The 19,186-nt window shown below is 43.1% G+C and overlaps 1 protein-coding gene and 1 non-coding gene across 4 annotated transcripts in view; one reads left to right on the forward strand and one right to left on the reverse strand.

Annotated features, from left to right (window-relative positions):
* The first annotated feature begins 754 nt into the window (after window positions 1-754).
* Window positions 755-19,186, forward strand: part of ESD (esterase D) — a 30,269-nt gene continuing 11,837 nt past the window's right edge. The window contains exons 1-5 of one of the 3 annotated variants that reach the window (XM_075532524.1): window positions 755-784; window positions 4,635-4,680; window positions 10,369-10,440; window positions 15,993-16,081; window positions 18,212-18,310. In XM_075532524.1, the coding sequence (XP_075388639.1) occupies window positions 10,373-10,440; window positions 15,993-16,081; window positions 18,212-18,310 (256 nt within the window). In that variant the 5' untranslated portion in view covers window positions 755-784; window positions 4,635-4,680; window positions 10,369-10,372. Of the gene's footprint in view, window positions 785-1,624; window positions 1,673-1,755; window positions 2,122-4,634; window positions 4,681-10,368; window positions 10,441-15,992; window positions 16,082-18,211; window positions 18,311-19,186 lie in introns of those variants that run through there. The other 2 variants (XM_075532523.1, XM_075532522.1) reach the window with 2 other exon arrangements.
* On the reverse strand, window positions 8,298-8,404 carry LOC142428312 (U6 spliceosomal RNA). Its single transcript, XR_012780235.1, has one exon. It is a non-coding gene; the product is annotated as a U6 spliceosomal RNA (small nuclear RNA).

The raw sequence follows: 19,186 nt of genomic DNA on the forward strand, positions 1-19,186 counted from the left end.
AGACAATCCAAGCTGTATATGAAAAACCAACAGCCAATGTGGTTGTCAATGGAGAAAAGACGAAGACAATCCCACTGAAAAAGGGCACCAGACGCGGATTCCCCTTGTGCCCACTCCTATTTAACATTGTACTGTAGGTTTTAGATAACAGAATAAAGCAAAGAAAAGAAATCAAAGGTATTTGCCTGGGGAAAGAAGAGTTGAAATTATCATTATTTGCAGATGATATGATTTTATATGTGGCAAATTACAAAAACTCCACATGGGGAGTTCTGGAAGCAATAGAGGAGTGTAGCAGAGTGGCAGGATACAAGATCAACAAACAGAAGTCCATTGGACTGTTTACATATCGGATAAGATCATGTAAGAGGAAATTTAAAAGGTGGTATCTTTTTAACTACAACATGAGAATTTGAAAGCAAGAATCACTGACACATCATCAAGAAAGGCCCATAGCTAGAAAAGGAAATCAAGTTAGAAACTTTAAATGCAACGGATTGACAAAATAACTGCCAAGATGACTCAAAGCAAATCAACTGTGATAGTAACATATTTTCATGTCATAAAAGTGTAGGGATGGTATTCAACCTGACAATCAGGTCACAACTCCATGGTGCCTCCTTGTGGGTGTGGCCTCCGCCTCCTCATAAGCAGGAGCCTGGGACCCTCCCCTTCTCACTGTCATCACCTTCCTGCTGGTTGACCCTGGTTGCTGCCACAGCCACCACAATTGCATCCACGGGCCTGTGATCTTCCTGCCTTCTGCATCATTGCAAGTAGCTGAGTGAGTCTGAGGAGGGATTTATGGGCTAGTATTGGCTTTATGGACTTGAGTTGCACTAGGCTAGGATGTTTTCTCCATAAATAATTATTTCTAGATATAAAGCGTTCTTATACATATGTGAGTGTCTCTGGATTTCTCTAATCAACCCGGCATAACACAGGATCTTTCAAAAAATGGAGTATGACAATGCAGTGTTTTGTTCTGTGTAAGGTCTCCATCAGTTTGAGTAGACTCTGATGGCTACCGAACAGCAGGGGTACAAAATGAAAATGCAGGACTCTCCTGTGGGAAGACGGAGGAGCCCTGGGGACATAGCGGTTACTCGCTGGGCTACTTATTAACTGCAAGATCAGCCACTGGAAACCACCAGCCCCTGGAAGGGAGACGGAGGGGCGGGGGGTTTGTTTCTAAGTAAGGTGACCAGACGTCCCGCTTTTGGCGGGACAGTCCCGAGTCCTAACAATTTTTCCCGCGTCCCTTGGCGTTTTAAAAAAGTCCCGATTTTTGGAAAGCATGCACGACAAGCTAGGGTATAGGGTTTTCGGCTGCCATGTGGCTATTTCGCCAGGATCTGAGTTTGATCAATGGCGTCCCGGAAACCCTTTCCAAGCTTCGTGGAAACTCGGGTTTACGGCGGCCTTTTGCCGCCGCCTCTGGGAAGGTGTTGGGAATGCGTGGCTGTCCAGCCCCGGAACAGGGCTAATTGCAAACAGCAGCCCCGCTCCCCGCGGAGGAACACAGAGCTCGGAGGAATGGGAGCCAGGCGACCGATCCGGCGGACGGCGGCGGAAAGAGACGCGCGGGGCGGGGCCGGGGCGGGGCATCGCGCCCAGGTTGAAGCCACGCCTTCTCCGGCGGGCGCGCCTTCCGGTTCCGCTGCCGGCACAGGTAAGGCGGGCTCCGGGCACCCGCGCTGACCGAGACGGGTGCGCGCGGCCCGGAGTGTGGCCGAGCGAGCGCGGCGGCGGGCTGTGGCGGAGGCGGGGCGGCGCAGCCAGGCCTGGACGCCGGGGCCGCACTCGTGCCAGCGCCCGCTGCCCTCCCCGCTCCCCTGGCCGCTCGCTGCTGACCGAGGCCATTCGGACTCAGCGACCGCTCGCGGGGCGTCCGAGTGCAGACCCTCCCCTCGTGGAGTGGCGAGGGGACTTGGACCGCGGCTGCATTGGGGCCTGCCCGTTAGTCCTCCTGCTCCGCGCACCAGCTTCCAAGAGTGGCAGTAACTTGGGGTGCTCGGTCGCGCTGGCCTGTTGGGAAGTGCCTGCTACGTGTACAGAGGCCTCCCCACTTTCCTGAGGCTTGTGGCATTGTAGACCCGGCTCTAGGAGCACTCAGTAGACGTAAGTAACTGACGCTTATGTAGCCCCCCGAGGCCAGATCTCCAATATTTTGGGGGTGCAGGGCACGCGTCGGAGTGACAAGACACCAGCAGAGTGCCAAACCTTGGCGAAGGTCACCAGCACGGGTCACAGAGGCTAACTTTAAAGGGCATTCAAGGTCTCAGGGATAACTAGCTAGCACGTGCGCCGATCCCAAGCATTAATCTTCAGAACCAACTTTTGAAATTAGTAGACCCCTATTTTACAGATGGAAAGTGAGGCATAGAGATTTGGTAGTTGCCCAAGCTCTTGTAGTAGTAAGCACTGGAGTCTGCATTTGAACCTGGAGGGTCGAATCAGATTTGACTCAAATAATATATAATAGAAAATGAAATTGAAAAAAAAAATGAAATTGTATCAGAAAAGTATCATGGTTGCAGGTACTGTTAGATCTAACTAAGGTGTTTGGAGTTCATGGATGGATTTTTTGCCCAAAGTAGATTATTCATAAAAGGATTCATAGGCCATGTAACATATATTTGTTTAATTAATGAAAGTCTGTTTAGGTACATAAATATAATTTGACCAAAGCATACCTGGAATTTTATTCATCCTATGTATTTTTCTCAGTGTTCCTTCAAAGTTCCCACTTTTTGAAGTTATAATGGTTTTAAAACTTACAGAACGTTACCAAATTCCATTATCTTCCATCTCAGTGCTTTGATTCTCAGGTAGTTTTCTGACTTCTGAGTGGAGTTAGCACTTCTCATCCGTGGCAGCCAGGAGGTAGTCAGGTAAATCTCCTTGGCTATTTCAGTGGCTGGATTCTAGAAGAGACCCAGGTTCAACTCCCTGCCAGTGAGTTCCCTACCCACCCACCCACATCAGTGGAGACCTGCATGCTGGTCTGCTGCTGAGCAAGTTTCAGGAACATGTATAGACTTAAGATGGATTAGGAAGAATGGCTTGGTTGGTCTACTTCCAGAAGTCCACACTGTGGGCTGCAGCTGCCCAGCCCACAAGTAATCCTGGAGATTTGGAGGGCCAGGCAGCATTTTGTTCCATGGTACACGGGGTCTCCATGAATCAGAGAGCAGCTAGTTGATGTGTGCTAGCTGTGCTCTTAAAAATGACTTAACAATTTCCTGTCTACAAGGTCCCATTGATGCCAAAGTTAATTGGATTAAGATCCTGGGATTCCTTGAAGGATTAATTATTCTGGAACAATAATAGGAAAGAAACTGAGGGAATGACTTTGTGTAATTGGGAGGAATCCTGGAGGTACTGTCGGGTAAGGGGTGGCTGCTACGTTCAAACCCACCAACAGCCCCTTGGGAAAATGATGAGATGTCTCCTCGCATAAAGATGTTTAGCCACAGAAACCCTACACAGTGATAACCTCAGTTGTTGAACAGCTGGCTCAAAGCTCAGACTTTCTACCACTCAAACGGAAGCTATAGGTGTACACAAGGGGTGACTCTTTAGTCCAGCAGTTCTCAACCAGGGGGTCGTGACCCCTTTGGGGGTCAAATGACCCTTTCACAGGAGTCACCCGATTCATAACAGCAAAGTTACGATTATGAAGTTGCAACAAAAATAATTTTATGCTAGGGGGTGACCACAACATGAGGAACTGTATTAAAGGGTCGCGGCATGAGGAAGGTTGAGAATCACTGTCTGCTCAGGCAACCTAGTACTTGAGTTAGTACGCTAAAATAGTCCTCGTGGGGTTTTTTGCACTTTATTTGTGTAAATTACCGTAACCATGACTCTAAAGAAAGTTAGTGATGCCAAAAAGAAATTTAGTGATACCAGCAGTAAAACTAAGGGGAAAACTGAAAATAGTAAAAAAATATTTTGAAATAAAAAGTACATCTGGCATTGATGAATGCCAGGGTTCAAGGTTAATTGGCTGGACCACAATTGAGTCACAGTGGCTTGGCAATTATATAATGATGTGATTCGGTGGTTGTGTAATGAGGTAATGCCCTTCATGGTGCTTTCAGTATTCTTCATCAACACCCTGTTGTATCTGTAGCAGTTGTCCAATCTTCTTTATTGTCCAGAATTCATGTGCATATAAGATAATTGTCAGGTGCACCTTCCAAGTGCGATCTTTGCTTTTACAAACCTTATGGCGACATTTGCGGCTGATTTGCTGTCACTGCTGTTTGCTTGACTGCTGCGCTCATGGGGGTTTGTGGAGCCTCGCAAGTGACATTTTGGAGAGTGCAGCCCTCTCTGCTCCATACTGGAAACTGTAGTTTCTATCTTAATTAAGAAATACTTCATTAAGAATGTGGCGTCCTCTTCACTTTCAGCAAGCAAGCCACCTAGATTACCCCGAAAGAAGACGACGTTTTTCTTGAGACTGTGTAAGGGTGCAGGGCTGTTAGGGGGTCTGGAGTTGCTTTTGAGCCCTAACAATCTTATGTGTGTGAGAATGGAACTTTGGACAGCCCTGCACCATCTTCTGTCTATATAACCTTTGTTATTAAAAGTATTCCATTTTGCTTTTTGTTTTTGTTTTGCAGGGTCATCTGTCTTTTGGTACAGACAAAACAAGCAACAGTTGAACAGGTAACTTGAGGATTGAATAAGAAATAACTTGGCTTAAAACATGTAACCTTCCTAATGTAATTAACTTTTTCCTTGTCATATATCTTTTTAATTAAGCCCAACTTTTTAAAATTTGAAGTTGAATATAGATTCTAAGGTGAATGGCTTAAAAATAAAAACATTTTGAGAAATTCTACCAATTTTTAAGATAGGTATTTCACGGTTCTGATCCAGGATGATAAGCTAAGCAAATACACTGTCCACGCTCTCTAAAACACGGGCGGGTGAACCATACAGATGACAGTTCAGGAACACACAGCCTTAAAGTAGATCAAACAATTGAGAAGAAGAGACTGAGACGGAAGAAGAAATAGTAAACTGCCAGTGAGCACAGTAGGGCCATTTTTAATTACTACAAGAAACATTCTGATTAGACCAGTAAACAAATCAACTCTTTTTTTTTTTTTTTTAAGACTGAACCAACACCCTTAGTGGTGATCAGTGACAAAAGAGATGTGGCCTCTCCCTTAGCTTACACACCCTCCTGGTGACCAGAGATGGATGTCCGGACACACACACACACACACACACACACACACACACACACACACCCCTTTCGACCTGGTGATCAAACTAGCAGCCATCCTAAGTCAGTGCTGACTCAGCTTTTTTTCTATCTTTCTTCATTGTACATTTTTTTCCTGTTGTTTTCTGTCACTTCCCTTGCTCTTTTGATCCTGCAAAGTGGAGGCCCCCTCCCACTGCATCCACATAGTTAGCACTCACCCCAATAACTACAAAGGAAAAAAGGGAACAGTTGCTATAGAAACTTCTAAACAGAACTTCCAATTGAAAGTCAAGATCATATCGAGATGGAATGGACTGTTATAAACCTGGGAAGATAATACATTTCAGGGTTGCCACAGAAAATTTCTAAACATTTTCAACATTAAGCAAAATGGACTCAACACATTAGGTCATAGTAAACAGTAAAACATCAGCTCACATTTCATTATTATATTGGAAGTCCTGGGCTGAGCAATGAGGCAGGAAAGGGAACCAAAAGTCTCCCACATTTGTGAAGAAAAGGGAAAACTACATTTTCCATGATATGATTCTCTACATAGGAGATTCTACAGGAGAGCAACTAGAATTAACAGAAGGATTCCCTAAAGTGGCAGGCTATATGATTAACATACACCGACTAGTTGGATTCCTCTGCACCAACAATAAGAACTCAGAAAAGGAAATTAGGAAAATATCATTTACCAATATCATTCAAAAACTGAAGTCCTTAGGAATAAATTTAACCAAAGACACGATAGATATATACAAAGACAACTACAAAAGCAAACAAGAAACCAAAAGAGACCAATGTAAATGAAAGAATATATCATGCTCAGAGTTAGAAGATTTAACATTATGAAATTGTTAATATTATCTTAAGCGATGTATAGAAACAAAAGGTCTTACCCAAATTTGTGAAAAAATTCCATTTGTCAATTTCTCCACAAGCTTTTGAAGCCCTCAGGTAATACATTCCCCCATCTGGGCCATCATCTTTCTTTACAGAAATGACTAATCAACTTTATGTGTAAAGAAAAGGTACCCCAGAAATGCAACAGACAAAAGAAGAACTAAGAAGGAGGCCTCACTTTCTGATTTCAAAAATTATCCAGCCACCTTAGGCAGAACATCCTAGTATTGGTACACAGACAGACACACAGACCAATGGAACAGAATTGAGAACTCAGGAGTAATTCCATCCCCTTATGGACAGAAATCTTTGTTAAAGGGCTGAAACCCAATAAATGGGGAAGAGATAATCTCTTTAACAAATATCCCTGGCAAAACTGAATATGCATTTGCAGAAAAATGAAACAAGATCCATCCGTTTGACCATATGTAAAAATGAACTGAAGATGGATCAAAGACATCAATGTAAAACCAATAATCATCAAAGAAAAAACAGGCTCAACCTGAGGGGCTCTACTACCTGGTGTAAATGCACCATCGCACAAAAGTAACATTATATGAACCAGTAAACGTCACCAAAAGAGTAAAAGAACCTAGAGACTGAGAAGCATGTAAAATTCATAGAAAATGTTAGCAGCTCAATGGCCAATAGACAAATCAAAGTTTAACGTGGACAGAAAGCAGGAACAGACACCGTGTCACAGATGGCATTCAGGTGCCCAACAAGCATGAGTAATGTGATCACTAGCCATTAGAGAGAGGTAAATTAGAGCAGCAAGTTGCCTTAACTAGCATTAATAGTTGGATTAAAAAACAAAAACACTGGCCAGAGTATGAAAAGATAGGAACACTCAACCACTCCTGGGACTATTAAATGGTGCAACTGCTATGGAAAATGATGTGTTTCTTCCTTTGAAAGATGGAACTAGAAATACTGTATAATGTAGCAGTCCCTCTGCTTGGTCTGTATCAGAAAGAAATAAGAGCGCTGACACAGATCAATGTGCACCAGCATTCGCAATTGCAAAAGGATGCGATCAATATATATGCCCAATAGTGGGTGGGTAGGCAAGCTGTGGTACATATGGAATAATAACGAATCTGCAAAAGACCTTATAACAAACAAACAAACAAAAAAGACCTTATAACATGGGTTAACCTAAAAGATAGTGTATGGAGAGAAATTAGCTCACCACAAAAGGACAAATACATGTGAAACTGCTCATGTAAAAAGTCAAGAAAAGGTTTACTCTTAGAAATGTTTTCTGAAGGTTACCAGAAGAGAGAAAAGTTTAAAAAAAACAAACAACCAACTGCCATCGAGTCATTGCTAACCCAGGTTTCCTACTGCCCTCTGGCTTTCCTAAACAGGACAGGAGTGGAGAGCCTCATCTTCCCCCTGCAGATCGGCTGGTCGTTTTAAACTACTGACCCTGCAGTTGGCAGCCCAACACCTAACCAGTGTGGAAAAGGCTTAGCCACAGAAGGAAACACTGAAGGTTACTAGCAAGAAGAGGGAGGTAGACATGCTAATTTAGTGTGCAGGGAAAAGCCGGTCAGCCCACCATGTTCCAGGGAAAGGAGGACATTGGAAGGAGCTGAAGGCAGCAAGGATAAGTATGATTACCCTATAGACTGGCGTATAAGCCGGCCCGAATATCGGCCAGGGCACCTATTTTACCATAAAAAGTGTGCTGAAGAGCTCGGCTTACACACGGGTATGTGCGGTGTATACAACCCTGCAGTAACATCAATGATAATGACAAATGGATTCGTAAATCTGAAGCCGTGCAAGGAGAGGAAGGTAAATGGGAACTATGCGCTTGAATGTGAGGCTGCTGCATATTGCTACTAAATCATAGAAGTCTTTATTAAAACAAACATTCGCTGCTGTTGTTGCAGCTCGCCTCTGTCTAGGTTGGTAATGAGGAGAAAGACAGGGCTTTCTACCCCTGTCAACAGTTCCTCTTGGAAACTTTGGGGGCAGTTCTGTGCTGTCCTATTGGGTCGCTATGAGTCAGCATCCACTCGGTGGCAGTTTTGTGTTTTGAGTGAGGTCTGTAATACACTCTGAAGGGGATGTGTCAAGGACCCTTCCCTAAAGAATTCCATGCTACCACTTACACCAGGTCAAAATGCAGGTTTTACATTCTTTTTTTTTTTTAAATATGGAACGCTTCACGAATTTGCGTGTCATCCTTGCGCAGGGGCCATGCTAATCTTCTCTGTATCGTTCCAATTTTAGTATATGTGTTGCCGAAGCGAGCACAGGTTTTACATTCTTGAGGGGCTCAAATGGTGATCCCTTTAAATGGCCTTGTTTGCGGAACAAGACGAAGTCAGAATGGGCAGGCTCAGGATTGTAGGGTAGATAGAGTAAGGTTTCCCAACAGAACTCTGAAGGAAAATGCTTTGCTCCCCTCGGAGACTGTAGCTACGTCGTGGTGTTAGAAATACTGTTCGACACAACTTTCCTGGCCTTGTCCTCACCAATGCACCTTTCAACATTCTTAAAATTTCTTCTTAAGAAGGCCCTCTGATTGTCTTTGTCCTTAAAATCGATCAAGATTCCCCTTTGGTGCCCCCAAAACAACTGCCATACTCTCTAAGCTGGTCTCTCACTTAATTGTAACTGACGCAGAAGAGCCCCCTCAAAAGCCACTGTTTTGATTGGACCCTGTTTTTCTGAAGGCGCACAGCAAGATTTTAGCCAAATGTGTTATGGAAAGGATTTATCTGTACCATCAACTGAACGGAGAGATATGTTTAAATATTTTGTGTGGATAAATCCATGCATGTATGACCTAAAACCCTAGTAACCATCATATGGACTTACACTGTATATTCAGGGTTTTCAGCACATTTTTTTATGCAGTTCTTGTAAAATTAGGTGCCTCCACTGATAATCGGGTCGGCTTAGACTTGAGTATATTGGGAGGCGGGATAGGGGTGGGGTGGGGGTTGGCACTTCAAAAATTTTGTGGGAAATTTTGTTACCTTTGAATTCCATTATCCACAAATTTTAGCACTCCCTGGTACATATGTTTGACAGGATATTTCTACCTGTGTATTCAGGAGCCCTGGTGACAGTGGGTTATGTGTTGGTTTGCTGATCGTAAGGTTACCATTTCAAAACTATTAGCTGCTTCAAGGGAGAAAGACGTGGCTTTCTACTATGGTAAATATTAATAGTCTAAGAAACCCACAGAGCCGGGCCTACTTTATTATAAAGACCAGTTCTGTACCTTAATGGTCAAAATTGACATGATGGTAGTTAGTTTGGTGTGGTTTTTTTTCCAAAGCTAAGATAATCAATTAGTAACTTATCTTCTGCCTTTTAAAAAGAATTTAAGGCAGGCCACAACAACAAAAGCTTGATGGTGACAATAACATGCCAAAGTACTGAGTTTTCCAATCACATCGATGCGAACAAGGTGGGGAGACACAGAGTGGAGACCCAAAGCCCATTTGTAGACAGCTGGACAGAAGGATCACAAGGAAGGCATGAGCCAGCCAGGGTACAATAGAGCACTGATGAAGCATGCCACATTTCCCTAGTTGTTGAGTGCTTCCCCCACCCCCACTACCGTGGCCCCAATTCTAACTGTATAAGTCCAGATAGACCAGAGCATGTACACTGATACAGATAAGAGCTGGGGACACAGGGAATCCAGGACAGATAAACCCCTCAGGAGCAATAATGGGAGTCATGATCCTATGTAGGTAGGGGCAAGTCGGGGGGAAAAAGGGGACTGGTCACAATGATCGACTTATAACCCCCCCGCCCCAAGGGGGATGGACAACAGAAAAGTGGGTGAAGGGAGACAGTGGCCAGTGTAAGATGTGAAAATAATAAAAATTTATAAATTATCAAGGGTTCATGAGGGAGGGGAAAAGTGAGCTAATACCAAGGGCTCAAGTAGAAAATGTTTTCAAAAGGATGATGGCGATGTATGTAAAAGTGTGCTTGGCACAATGGATGTATGGATTGTTAGAAGAGCTCTAAGAGCCCCAATAAAATGACAAAAGAATGAACAAAGTACCGAAGTTTTCTTAAAGCAGGAGCAAAGATAAAGATGCACATGTAAATGCGTTAATGTCCTTTAGAGAAAAAGAGCATGTGAAATAAATCTGGTTGGAAAAAGGTTACTTGCTCAGATTTTTTCTAAACACATGTCTTAAGTGGTTGGGACTAACGCTGTGGCAATTAATGAGATTAATCTTTGTTCATAGGAGAATGGCATTGAAACAGATTTCCAGCAACAAGTGCTTCGGAGGCTTACAGAAAGTGTTTGAACATGACAGGTAGCTATGAAGAAAATATTAACAACAAAAAGGAACATCTAATTTTACATATTTTATACACCTCTGTTTTGTTGACGCTCTGTTGTTTTAAAACAAATCTTTATATAGTACATTTCTGCCTTTCTCTTTTAATCCTGTTTATTTTTGCTCTATGGTGATCCCTTTGAAGAGGTCACCCAACTTAATGTACCATGGGATTTTACTACAAGTGTTAAAAGTAATATTAAGCCTGAAGAAAGAACTCTGTCCAGGCTTTGACTTAACATTATTTTAAAACATGGTGGAAATGCCTGTTTTTGATGAGATTAAAAAAAGCTGGAGGGAACATAGAACAAACAATATTTTGAGACTGTAACTACTTAGCTGAACTTGGAAAGCTAAAATCCAAGCAGCAGCAAAGAGAAGCTGAGAGAAATAGCACAAGGTACATAAAGCCTTCACTTAATACATTTCGTGTTCCAATTACCATGGATGTTTGCAGCTGGTTCTTTTCATTCTGAGTGGTGCCTCGTCAACAGAAACCTCCCTCCCTCCCGTCCTCACAAACGACTCTACTTTGAGGAGAGAGTTCTAACCCAGCCGTATTTTGAGTGCCTTCCCACCAGAGGGGCTCATCTTTTTGTCAGACTTTGTCAGGCAGCAGTATTTTGCCGCTGTCCGTAAGACTTTATTTGGAAGTATGTTGTCAGGTCCTTTTTCTAGTCCTTCCTACACTGGAAGCTCTGCCGAAAATATTACCCCAAAATGATCTTGCTGGTATTTGAAATCTATTGGCATAAGTTCCATCATTGCAGCCACGTGCCTGCCACCACAAGACAACACACTGGAAGACCTGACTCCGCCTCAGCAGTGACGGTGGAGAGTACTGTCTCACATACTTTGGATGGGTGATCAGGAGGCACCGGTCCTGGAGAAGGACCTTATGCCTGGTGAAGCCAAGGGACAGCCAAACAATGAGAGTCTGAAGCAGACAGATGGGTACAGTGGCCTTTAAAACAGCAGCACGTGCCAGGATGGCACAGGGGCAGGCAGCCTCCTGTTCTGTTGTACGTAGAACTGTAACCAGTTGGAACCCAGTCAACTACAACTGACAACAGTGATAGAGAAGGCCTGACCAAATGGTGATTCGAGGGTCACCTGGAAGTGGGATAGAAAACGAACATCAGAAAAAAAGGAGAGATGCGTTGAAATTAGTTGTTTGAAGAAACAGATCCTAGATCACCTCAGCTCTCTGTGCAGCGAGGTCACTGTTTGTTTTTTCAACTGTAGCAAAATGCTAGAGATTCATTATCTAGTGACAGTAAGCATGATCTCTACCAGGGAATACTAAGTGCAGTTGGGAGAATAAAAATCATACAGCAAATAAGAAGATTAAGTCTCAGTGTGCATATCGAATATAGAAAATTCCTAATCTTCTTTAGCTTCTAGAATTTGGTAAAACAAAAAAATTTCAAAGTCAGTACCACCAAGTCGATGACACTCATAGTGAACCTTAGGACAGGGTAAAACAGCCACCTGTGAGTTTCTGAGACTGTAACTCTGCACAGGAGTAGATAGCTCCGTCTTTTCTCCTGAGCTTTTTGGAAGACTAGGCCTATATCCCTGCTTCAGGTGGATCTCCAGAAGAGCAAAACCAAACAGCCTCTATATAAATATATAGACAGAGAGCACAAGGAACTGGCTCATGCACTTGAAGACGCTGACAAGTCCCAAGTTCACGGGTCAAACAGCAGTATGGGTGCATGTGAGAGCAGGAGCTTACGTAACCCCCAAACCTTCAGGTCATTCATTGAGGTTCTGGCTTGTGCCCCAAGAATCAGAGGTCAGACTATGAAGCGTTGGATGCAGGATTGAGACAGAAAGAACTTTGCCAGAACATCCAGTATATTGAGTGCACATTCTGCTCCACCCCCACCCCCAGGGAAATTCCCCTTTCCACTGATTGGTTACTCGCTTCAAACCACCGAATAGAGGATGGTTACTTGCTACCTCAAACCACTGAGAATCATGGCCGAGCCACGTTGACATACTTACTCATCACACAACCCTTCTTAAGAGTATCTTTTTGGGGGTAACCTAGCACCAGAAAAAGAGACCTCAATATATTGATAGTGAGTCTTCCAACAAAATTGTCCAGCCAGACCCTAATTACTCGTCAGTGAGACTGATTAGCACCCCCCACCCAGATACAGTGCTTCCAAATATTGTTAGTGTCTCACACTTACTAGAAAACTGTTAAAGATCACTAAACATCTGCATCAAGCCTCCCATACAGAAGACAAACTTTAAAAAAGAATCAACCAGAAGGAAATGGACGTGGCAGAGAAAAGACATCCAGGGTGTAGTTGGCTTCATAGCTGTCACCTTAGGGCACCAGTGGAGAGTGCTGGTAACAACACTCAGTTTAAAAGGAGCCGGTGAGCTCTAGGTCTTATAGTGGAAATGACAAGACTTCCAAGTTGAACTTTGGAGAAAGAATAGGACAAAAGTGGAAAGTGAGAAGGGAAAACTAAGAAAATTAGAGCATCAGCCCAAGAAATCCAGCATCTCAATATTAGGATATTTGACAAAACAGAAATAAGAGGTGTGGAAGGAAAGGAAAAATTTCTAAAGAATTCCCTGACCCGAAGGGCCTAAATTGCCTGTTTGAAAAAGTTTATGCTGACTGTTTAGCACGGAAGGGGAAGATGGTGCTACATAACAAATATGTGAAGCATTCGGGTTAAAGAAAATGCCCCTCAGGAAGGATGGGGCAGTTTAAATTTTTCCAAGCAGCAGTCAACTCCACACGCTTCTGGAACCCGGCCGCAGTGTGACATTGCCTTCAAATTCTGGAGGAGGACATGCACACCCAGACTGCTAACTACAAGAGCAGATTCATGCCTGTCAGGTCTCCAAAGTGTATTTCCCAGGGGGCCTTTTTGGGAAGCAACTGCTGGAGCGTCACCTACCTGAGGCTCTAAAGAGGACATGGGATCTCTCATAAGAGAAGGTTTTTCCACAGTGATGTGGAGATAATACAACAGACGCTCTACAGCAATCTGGGAATAGAGGGTCGGAAGAACTGCAGTAAGAGGGACCAATCGTTACATATGGGTACTTAAATTAGTGAAGTGAGACTGAAAAACGCAGTAGGCACATTGCAAAAGCCAATGTGCAGACTCCGACTCCAAACTGTCAGAAAGTACATTTCTTCTCGCGTGCCCTTGACTCAAGCACAGAGAAGAACCGCCCCTGTGGCTTTCTGAAACAGTCACGCTCTAGACTCGCAGAAAGCCTTCTTGTCCTCCAGAGAGGGCCTAGTGGTTTCAAACTGAGGCTGGTGTTCTGTACAGTGCAGCAGTAGAATTTTCCCACTGTTTTTATACAAAGTTGTGCTGGGCACACCCCTGGTCAGAAGAGATCTTTTTAAAGATGGAATCGGAGGAGTTCACTGTTTGATGGGAAACTTCCTGGGGAGAGTGAAGTTAAATCAGTGATAGGTAATCAGTGCACAGTGGCCACATCAGATCCCTGTGCGTGACATTGTATTGTTTTGGTCATTGAAGCTGCATCCTCATGTCAGGATATGAGCAGAGGTGTCGGAAGATTGTCGATAATGTTTTTTCCCCTTCCTTCTATATAAGAGTGAATCAGATTTTTCCCACAGCTGGTTGAGAAAGTCTTGTGATTCTGTGGTAAGACTGCTCTCCCATTTGATGGTTATGTCAACAATAACCCAGTAGATAATGGCATTGGGAACAGCGCCAACGCTGTGGCATGGTCTGTCATGAATCAGAATGTCTCGGCTCTCCTCACTAGAGTTACAGGCCAACCAATAGCTGCCAGACACATTTTCTGACTTCCAACCATCCACAAAGATGTTCAGAACAAGGTGGAAATAGAGAATAAAGTTGGTGTGACAAAGACGCGAACGCGAGAAAACTTTCAGCTAGCATAAGTGGGACTGTTGTGGTAATCCTACCTACAAAGTAGGCAAAGTCAAATGACAAAGAGAAAGGGATGCATTCATGAAAAACAAAATGCGGAAAGAAAAAGCAGCCATAGTCTGTTCCGTGACTTAATCCCTGAAAAGCGTTTGTAAATGCCGAGAACCCATCCACGGTTATATTGAGAAGGATACACGGTTTGGAAGGGCGCATAGAGTGAAAGTAAAGCCAAAGTCCTGTTTTCCATACTGGGACGTCAGTCTATAATAAGGCTGGGGGAAAAATCAGGAAGTTGTAATTAAGGCGTGGAATTTTGATTCCCTGGGTGGTAGACATGCTTGACATGCTCGGCTGCTAACTGAGAGGTTGGAGGTTCACGTCTGCCTAGAGGCACCTCAGAAGAAAGGTCTGGTGATCTTCCAAACACCCATCCAGCTAAACACCTGCCCCACTGGTTGCCACGAGTCAGTGTCTCCGTGAAAGCAGCTGTTTCAAGTCCCGGAGGAATCCGCTCAGATAGTCCAGGTGGTCATCCCTGGGACTCGGCAAGTGGGAGGCTACGCAATAGGGGAAAACTCGTATTTACGTGGCGTAGTGCCTACATGTTGGGTTTCTAACCACACAGTTACCAGTTTGAAACCACCAGTGCTCCAAGGGAGAAGGAGGCTTTTCTCGTCCCATAAAGGGTTACAGTCTCGGAAACCCACACGGGCAGTTCGCTAAGGTTGGAATTGACTTGATGGCCATGAGTTTGGGTTTTTTGGAGCCCTGGTCACTCAGTGGGTTAAGCACAGGACTGTTAACAACAAGGCCAGTGATTTAAACTCACCAGCTGCTCTGCAGGAGAAAACTACAGTTCTCTGCTCCAGTAACACAGTGTCTGGAAACCGTCTGCACGATCTGACATGGCTCCGCGGCAGCCAATGTTGGCGTTACCGCTACTTTAAACTGTGTGCATTGGGGCAGCTTACCAAAAGAGCTGTTTATTCTAAAGAAGGAAGAGCTGCTGTCAATCTATACACAGTTCTTTACAGTAAGAGGCCCATGCAAGGTAATTCCTGTATTACTATTATTTACATGGGGAAATACTGTTTGTTTTTAATCAAAATTGTCTTACCTGATTTGAGGCATCTGTGATTGTGATAAAATACCAGTGATAAAGACCAAATTAAAGGTGTTCATTTTAGTGCTCATCAGCATGCATGTAGTGTAAGATCTTTAGTAACATTTGTTAGTTCATATCTCCTTGGAAACAAGTTATTTTTACGTTCAATATTGTGGTACATTAGGAGTGTGCATAAACGTCAGAAAGCTTATGAAAAAATGCCATTATCTTGTCATTCTATTCTCTATGAATTGTTGAAGCTCGTGTGTGTGTGTGTGTGTGTGTGTGTGTGTGTGTGTGTGTGTATTTTCTGTCCAAAATTACTTAAGTGTTTCAAGCAAAGCACAGGCTTGGGTTGATTGATAGGGTCAGCATATTCCTTAAATGTTGCTGAAAATCACTTATTTGGAACATTAAAGCATTTACTTTATAATGCATTTTACCCTTTACTTTAATTATTTTATGTCTGCATCTTAACTAAAGAGGTATGTTGATTTTTACTGTTGTTACAATCACAGTGTTGAACTGAGCTGCAAAATGAGATTTGGTATCTATTTACCACCAAAAGCAGAAACTGCAAAGTGCCCGGCATTGTATTGGCTGTCTGGTAAGTACACCGTGCTTGAGTTTTAGGAAGGAGTTTCATTCGTCATCTTGCCTGGATAAAAGTACCCTTATCTTGGCATTCTGGTGTACTTTCTAAACCATTTAGCTTGTTCTTATTTCAGTTGGACCATGTAATTTAGCAAATGTGACATCTAGACTCCTTGGCATGAGCTCAGAAGGTTTACTTAATCTGTACCGATCCTGGCATTTCTAGAGTTTGGAGAGACCCGCCAAGGAGAATAATATTAGGGAAACCAGAATACCATAACACCCCAATTAAAAACCACTGACAAGCAACTTCTTACAGTGTGCTCCGGAATATTCCAGTTGAACTTCATAGGACTTCTCTGGCAACAATCCAGAAAGTCACGAAAGCACTATGAACCAAGCTTGTATAGGGTCAATATGAGGCAGAATTAACTCAATGGCATTGGTTCATTTGGTTCTGCAGAATGAATTATGAGAGCGTGGCATTTTGCCACTGGCAGTTTGAAACCTGTGCTGACATTTCTTTCACAAGACGGAGCACTTCATCTTTAGAAGAAGACTAAGGGAGAGACTAGGGAAACTGCCACAGTGTGTGCTGTTTTCGTTTTTGTTTCCTTAAACACGCACTTGTAGCATTTAACAGATGCACCGTTACATGCGTTGCATCAAGGATGTGCCCTGAATATCAACCTTTCAAAACAGCAGTGGGTATTTCCTACTCAAAGGTCACCGTTAAGTGACATCCCCATCTGGCTTTAGCTCAACAAAACATTTCTGCGATCAAATGAAGAGCCTGGGGTATTGACAGACGCAACAATGACACCCTGAAATGAGTCATTTTAGAAAACATAGCATTGTGTAGCTAAAGATCTTAAAAATCATGCAATCCACAGAATGGAAAACTGAGGTCTCTGAGAGGTGAAATATTACCAGAGGCTGAATAACACTGAGATGGAACCAGGTTTCTGACTCATGGGACAGAACTGAAGAGATCTACTAAGGTCCTGTTTCTCGGTCATAAGAGTAACTCAGACCAGAAGTACAAGCTCATTGTACAAGAATTAGCTATGATAATAATTGGACCCTAAATTCTTAATCAAAAATTGAAATAGACCTAAATACACCATCTGAGCTATATGAGCATAAAACAGAATTTGTTTGTTTGGATCCAGCGAAAGGACAGTATGTATCTTTAATGAGATGGTGCTGAACAAGTAGACGCTGGGAGGCGGGCTTGATTTCACTGAGGGGTAGGGGGAGAAGGAGGTAAGACTGCTGGACCATCAATACCATCAGTACACTTAAAAACAAGTAGGTCGTAAGAAATTGCAGGGTTAGTTTCCAGTGAGTCGAAGGAAAGCAGTGACAAAAAAATGCAGGTTTTTTTTATTTCACTAAAATTAGTGAGTTAGCTGGAATTAAAATAACTTCCAACTGAAATACTAACATCTAACTAAATGTGGTGATTTGAATATTTTCCAAGTTGAGCTGACCATGGAGACCGCCCTGCATGAGGTATAGACTCAGCGTATTCCTTATGTGCGTCCCGAGAGTCAGCACAACCTGAATGGCTGTGAGCCGATGAGGTAGTGAGTAAATCGAGTTCCGTCTCCATAGCAACAAAGGAGTGAAGTGCTCACACATCCTTCACGTGGATGGCGTTTGAAAACATCGTGCTGAAGGCCACATACACTTGTTCTCTTCGTGTGAAACAGCGCAGACAAATCCCTAGAGATTAAGACGGAGATTAGGACTTGCATAGGTTTGGGGGAGAGGGTTGGGAGAAAATGGAGAGTGCCTGCCCGCAGGTGCTACTTCCTTATGGGTGACGAAAGTGTTCTATAATTAGAATATGATGATGGTTGCGTAACTGTGGGTGTGTTGAAAATAATAGAATTGTGTATTTAAATGGATAAATCATGTGCCACAGGGATTATATCTCAATAAAACTGTTGCCCCAAAGTCCTAAGGCAATATTAGGCAAATACTGTCATATTCTCTACATGAAAGAAAACTTCCGTGTCTCACTCAACATTTTTTTTTGAGGGAAAAAAATAGCAAGTGAGTTTGTTTTCCTATATTATGAAACAATTTTAAAACGATCTTCGGTATGGCATGAGCTAACAGTGGTTTTGCTTTTCAGGCTTAACTTGCACAGAACAAAATTTTATATCAAAATCCGGGTTTCATCCAGCGGCCTCGGAGCACGGCCTTGTCGTCGTAGTCCCAGATACCAGCCCCCGTAAGTGCTCGTGTACCAGAAGTCCTGTGTGGCAATCTGAGTCTTTAAGACTAAGCTTGCTTAAGTAGTGTGATACGTACATTATACCGTCCACATTTGTGCTGTTATTTCTATTCATCTTGTCAGTAACAACATGACTAAAATAGCATCCTGTACATTGTCCTCACTCTGAATTTCACTTAAGACTTTTACCCAGTGAACGGGGATAGTTTTTTGCTGGTCCCATTTTACAGCTAAAGATACTGAAACATGGAGGGACTGAGCAATTCCATCAGTGTACTGGCAGTGCTGGCAAGGTGATAAGGGACGAGATTCACTTACAAAGAAAGTATTGCTACAAATTAGAGAAAACATTTATAATTGAAAATGTGAAGCTATTGTTTCTCGGCCGAGATTCTCCCATCGCGGTTTGTGCACTCTGAAGGCGGTTGGAATCGACTCAATGGCAGGGAATAAAGGATTCCACTCAGAACAGGATCCAAAATATCAAAAATCTAGGAATAAACTCTAAAACATGAATCCTACAATAAGAAAACTGTAAAATATTGTGAACGATCATAAATGAAGACAATACAGGAGACATACTGTGTTCCCGGATGAGTCAATTGGCTATTATAAAAGAGGCTGGTTCACTCCAATTATTCTCCATATTAATGTAGTTTCATTCATGATCCCAACAGTTGACTCTTCAACTACATATAAGTATATAAAATAAGACCTACCGTAAATACTCGTGTATAAGTCGAGTTTTAAAGCACAAGAAAATGTGCTGAAAAACTGGGGTTCGGCTTACACACGGGTCAGTGGTACCCCAGCAAGGTGTAACATCTCGAGGGTGATTGCCATTCCGTTCATTCAAAGCCCCACTGATACTGC

Source organism: Tenrec ecaudatus, chromosome 15, assembly GCF_050624435.1.
Source record: "Tenrec ecaudatus isolate mTenEca1 chromosome 15, mTenEca1.hap1, whole genome shotgun sequence".
NCBI lineage: Eukaryota > Metazoa > Chordata > Mammalia > Afrosoricida > Tenrecidae > Tenrec > Tenrec ecaudatus.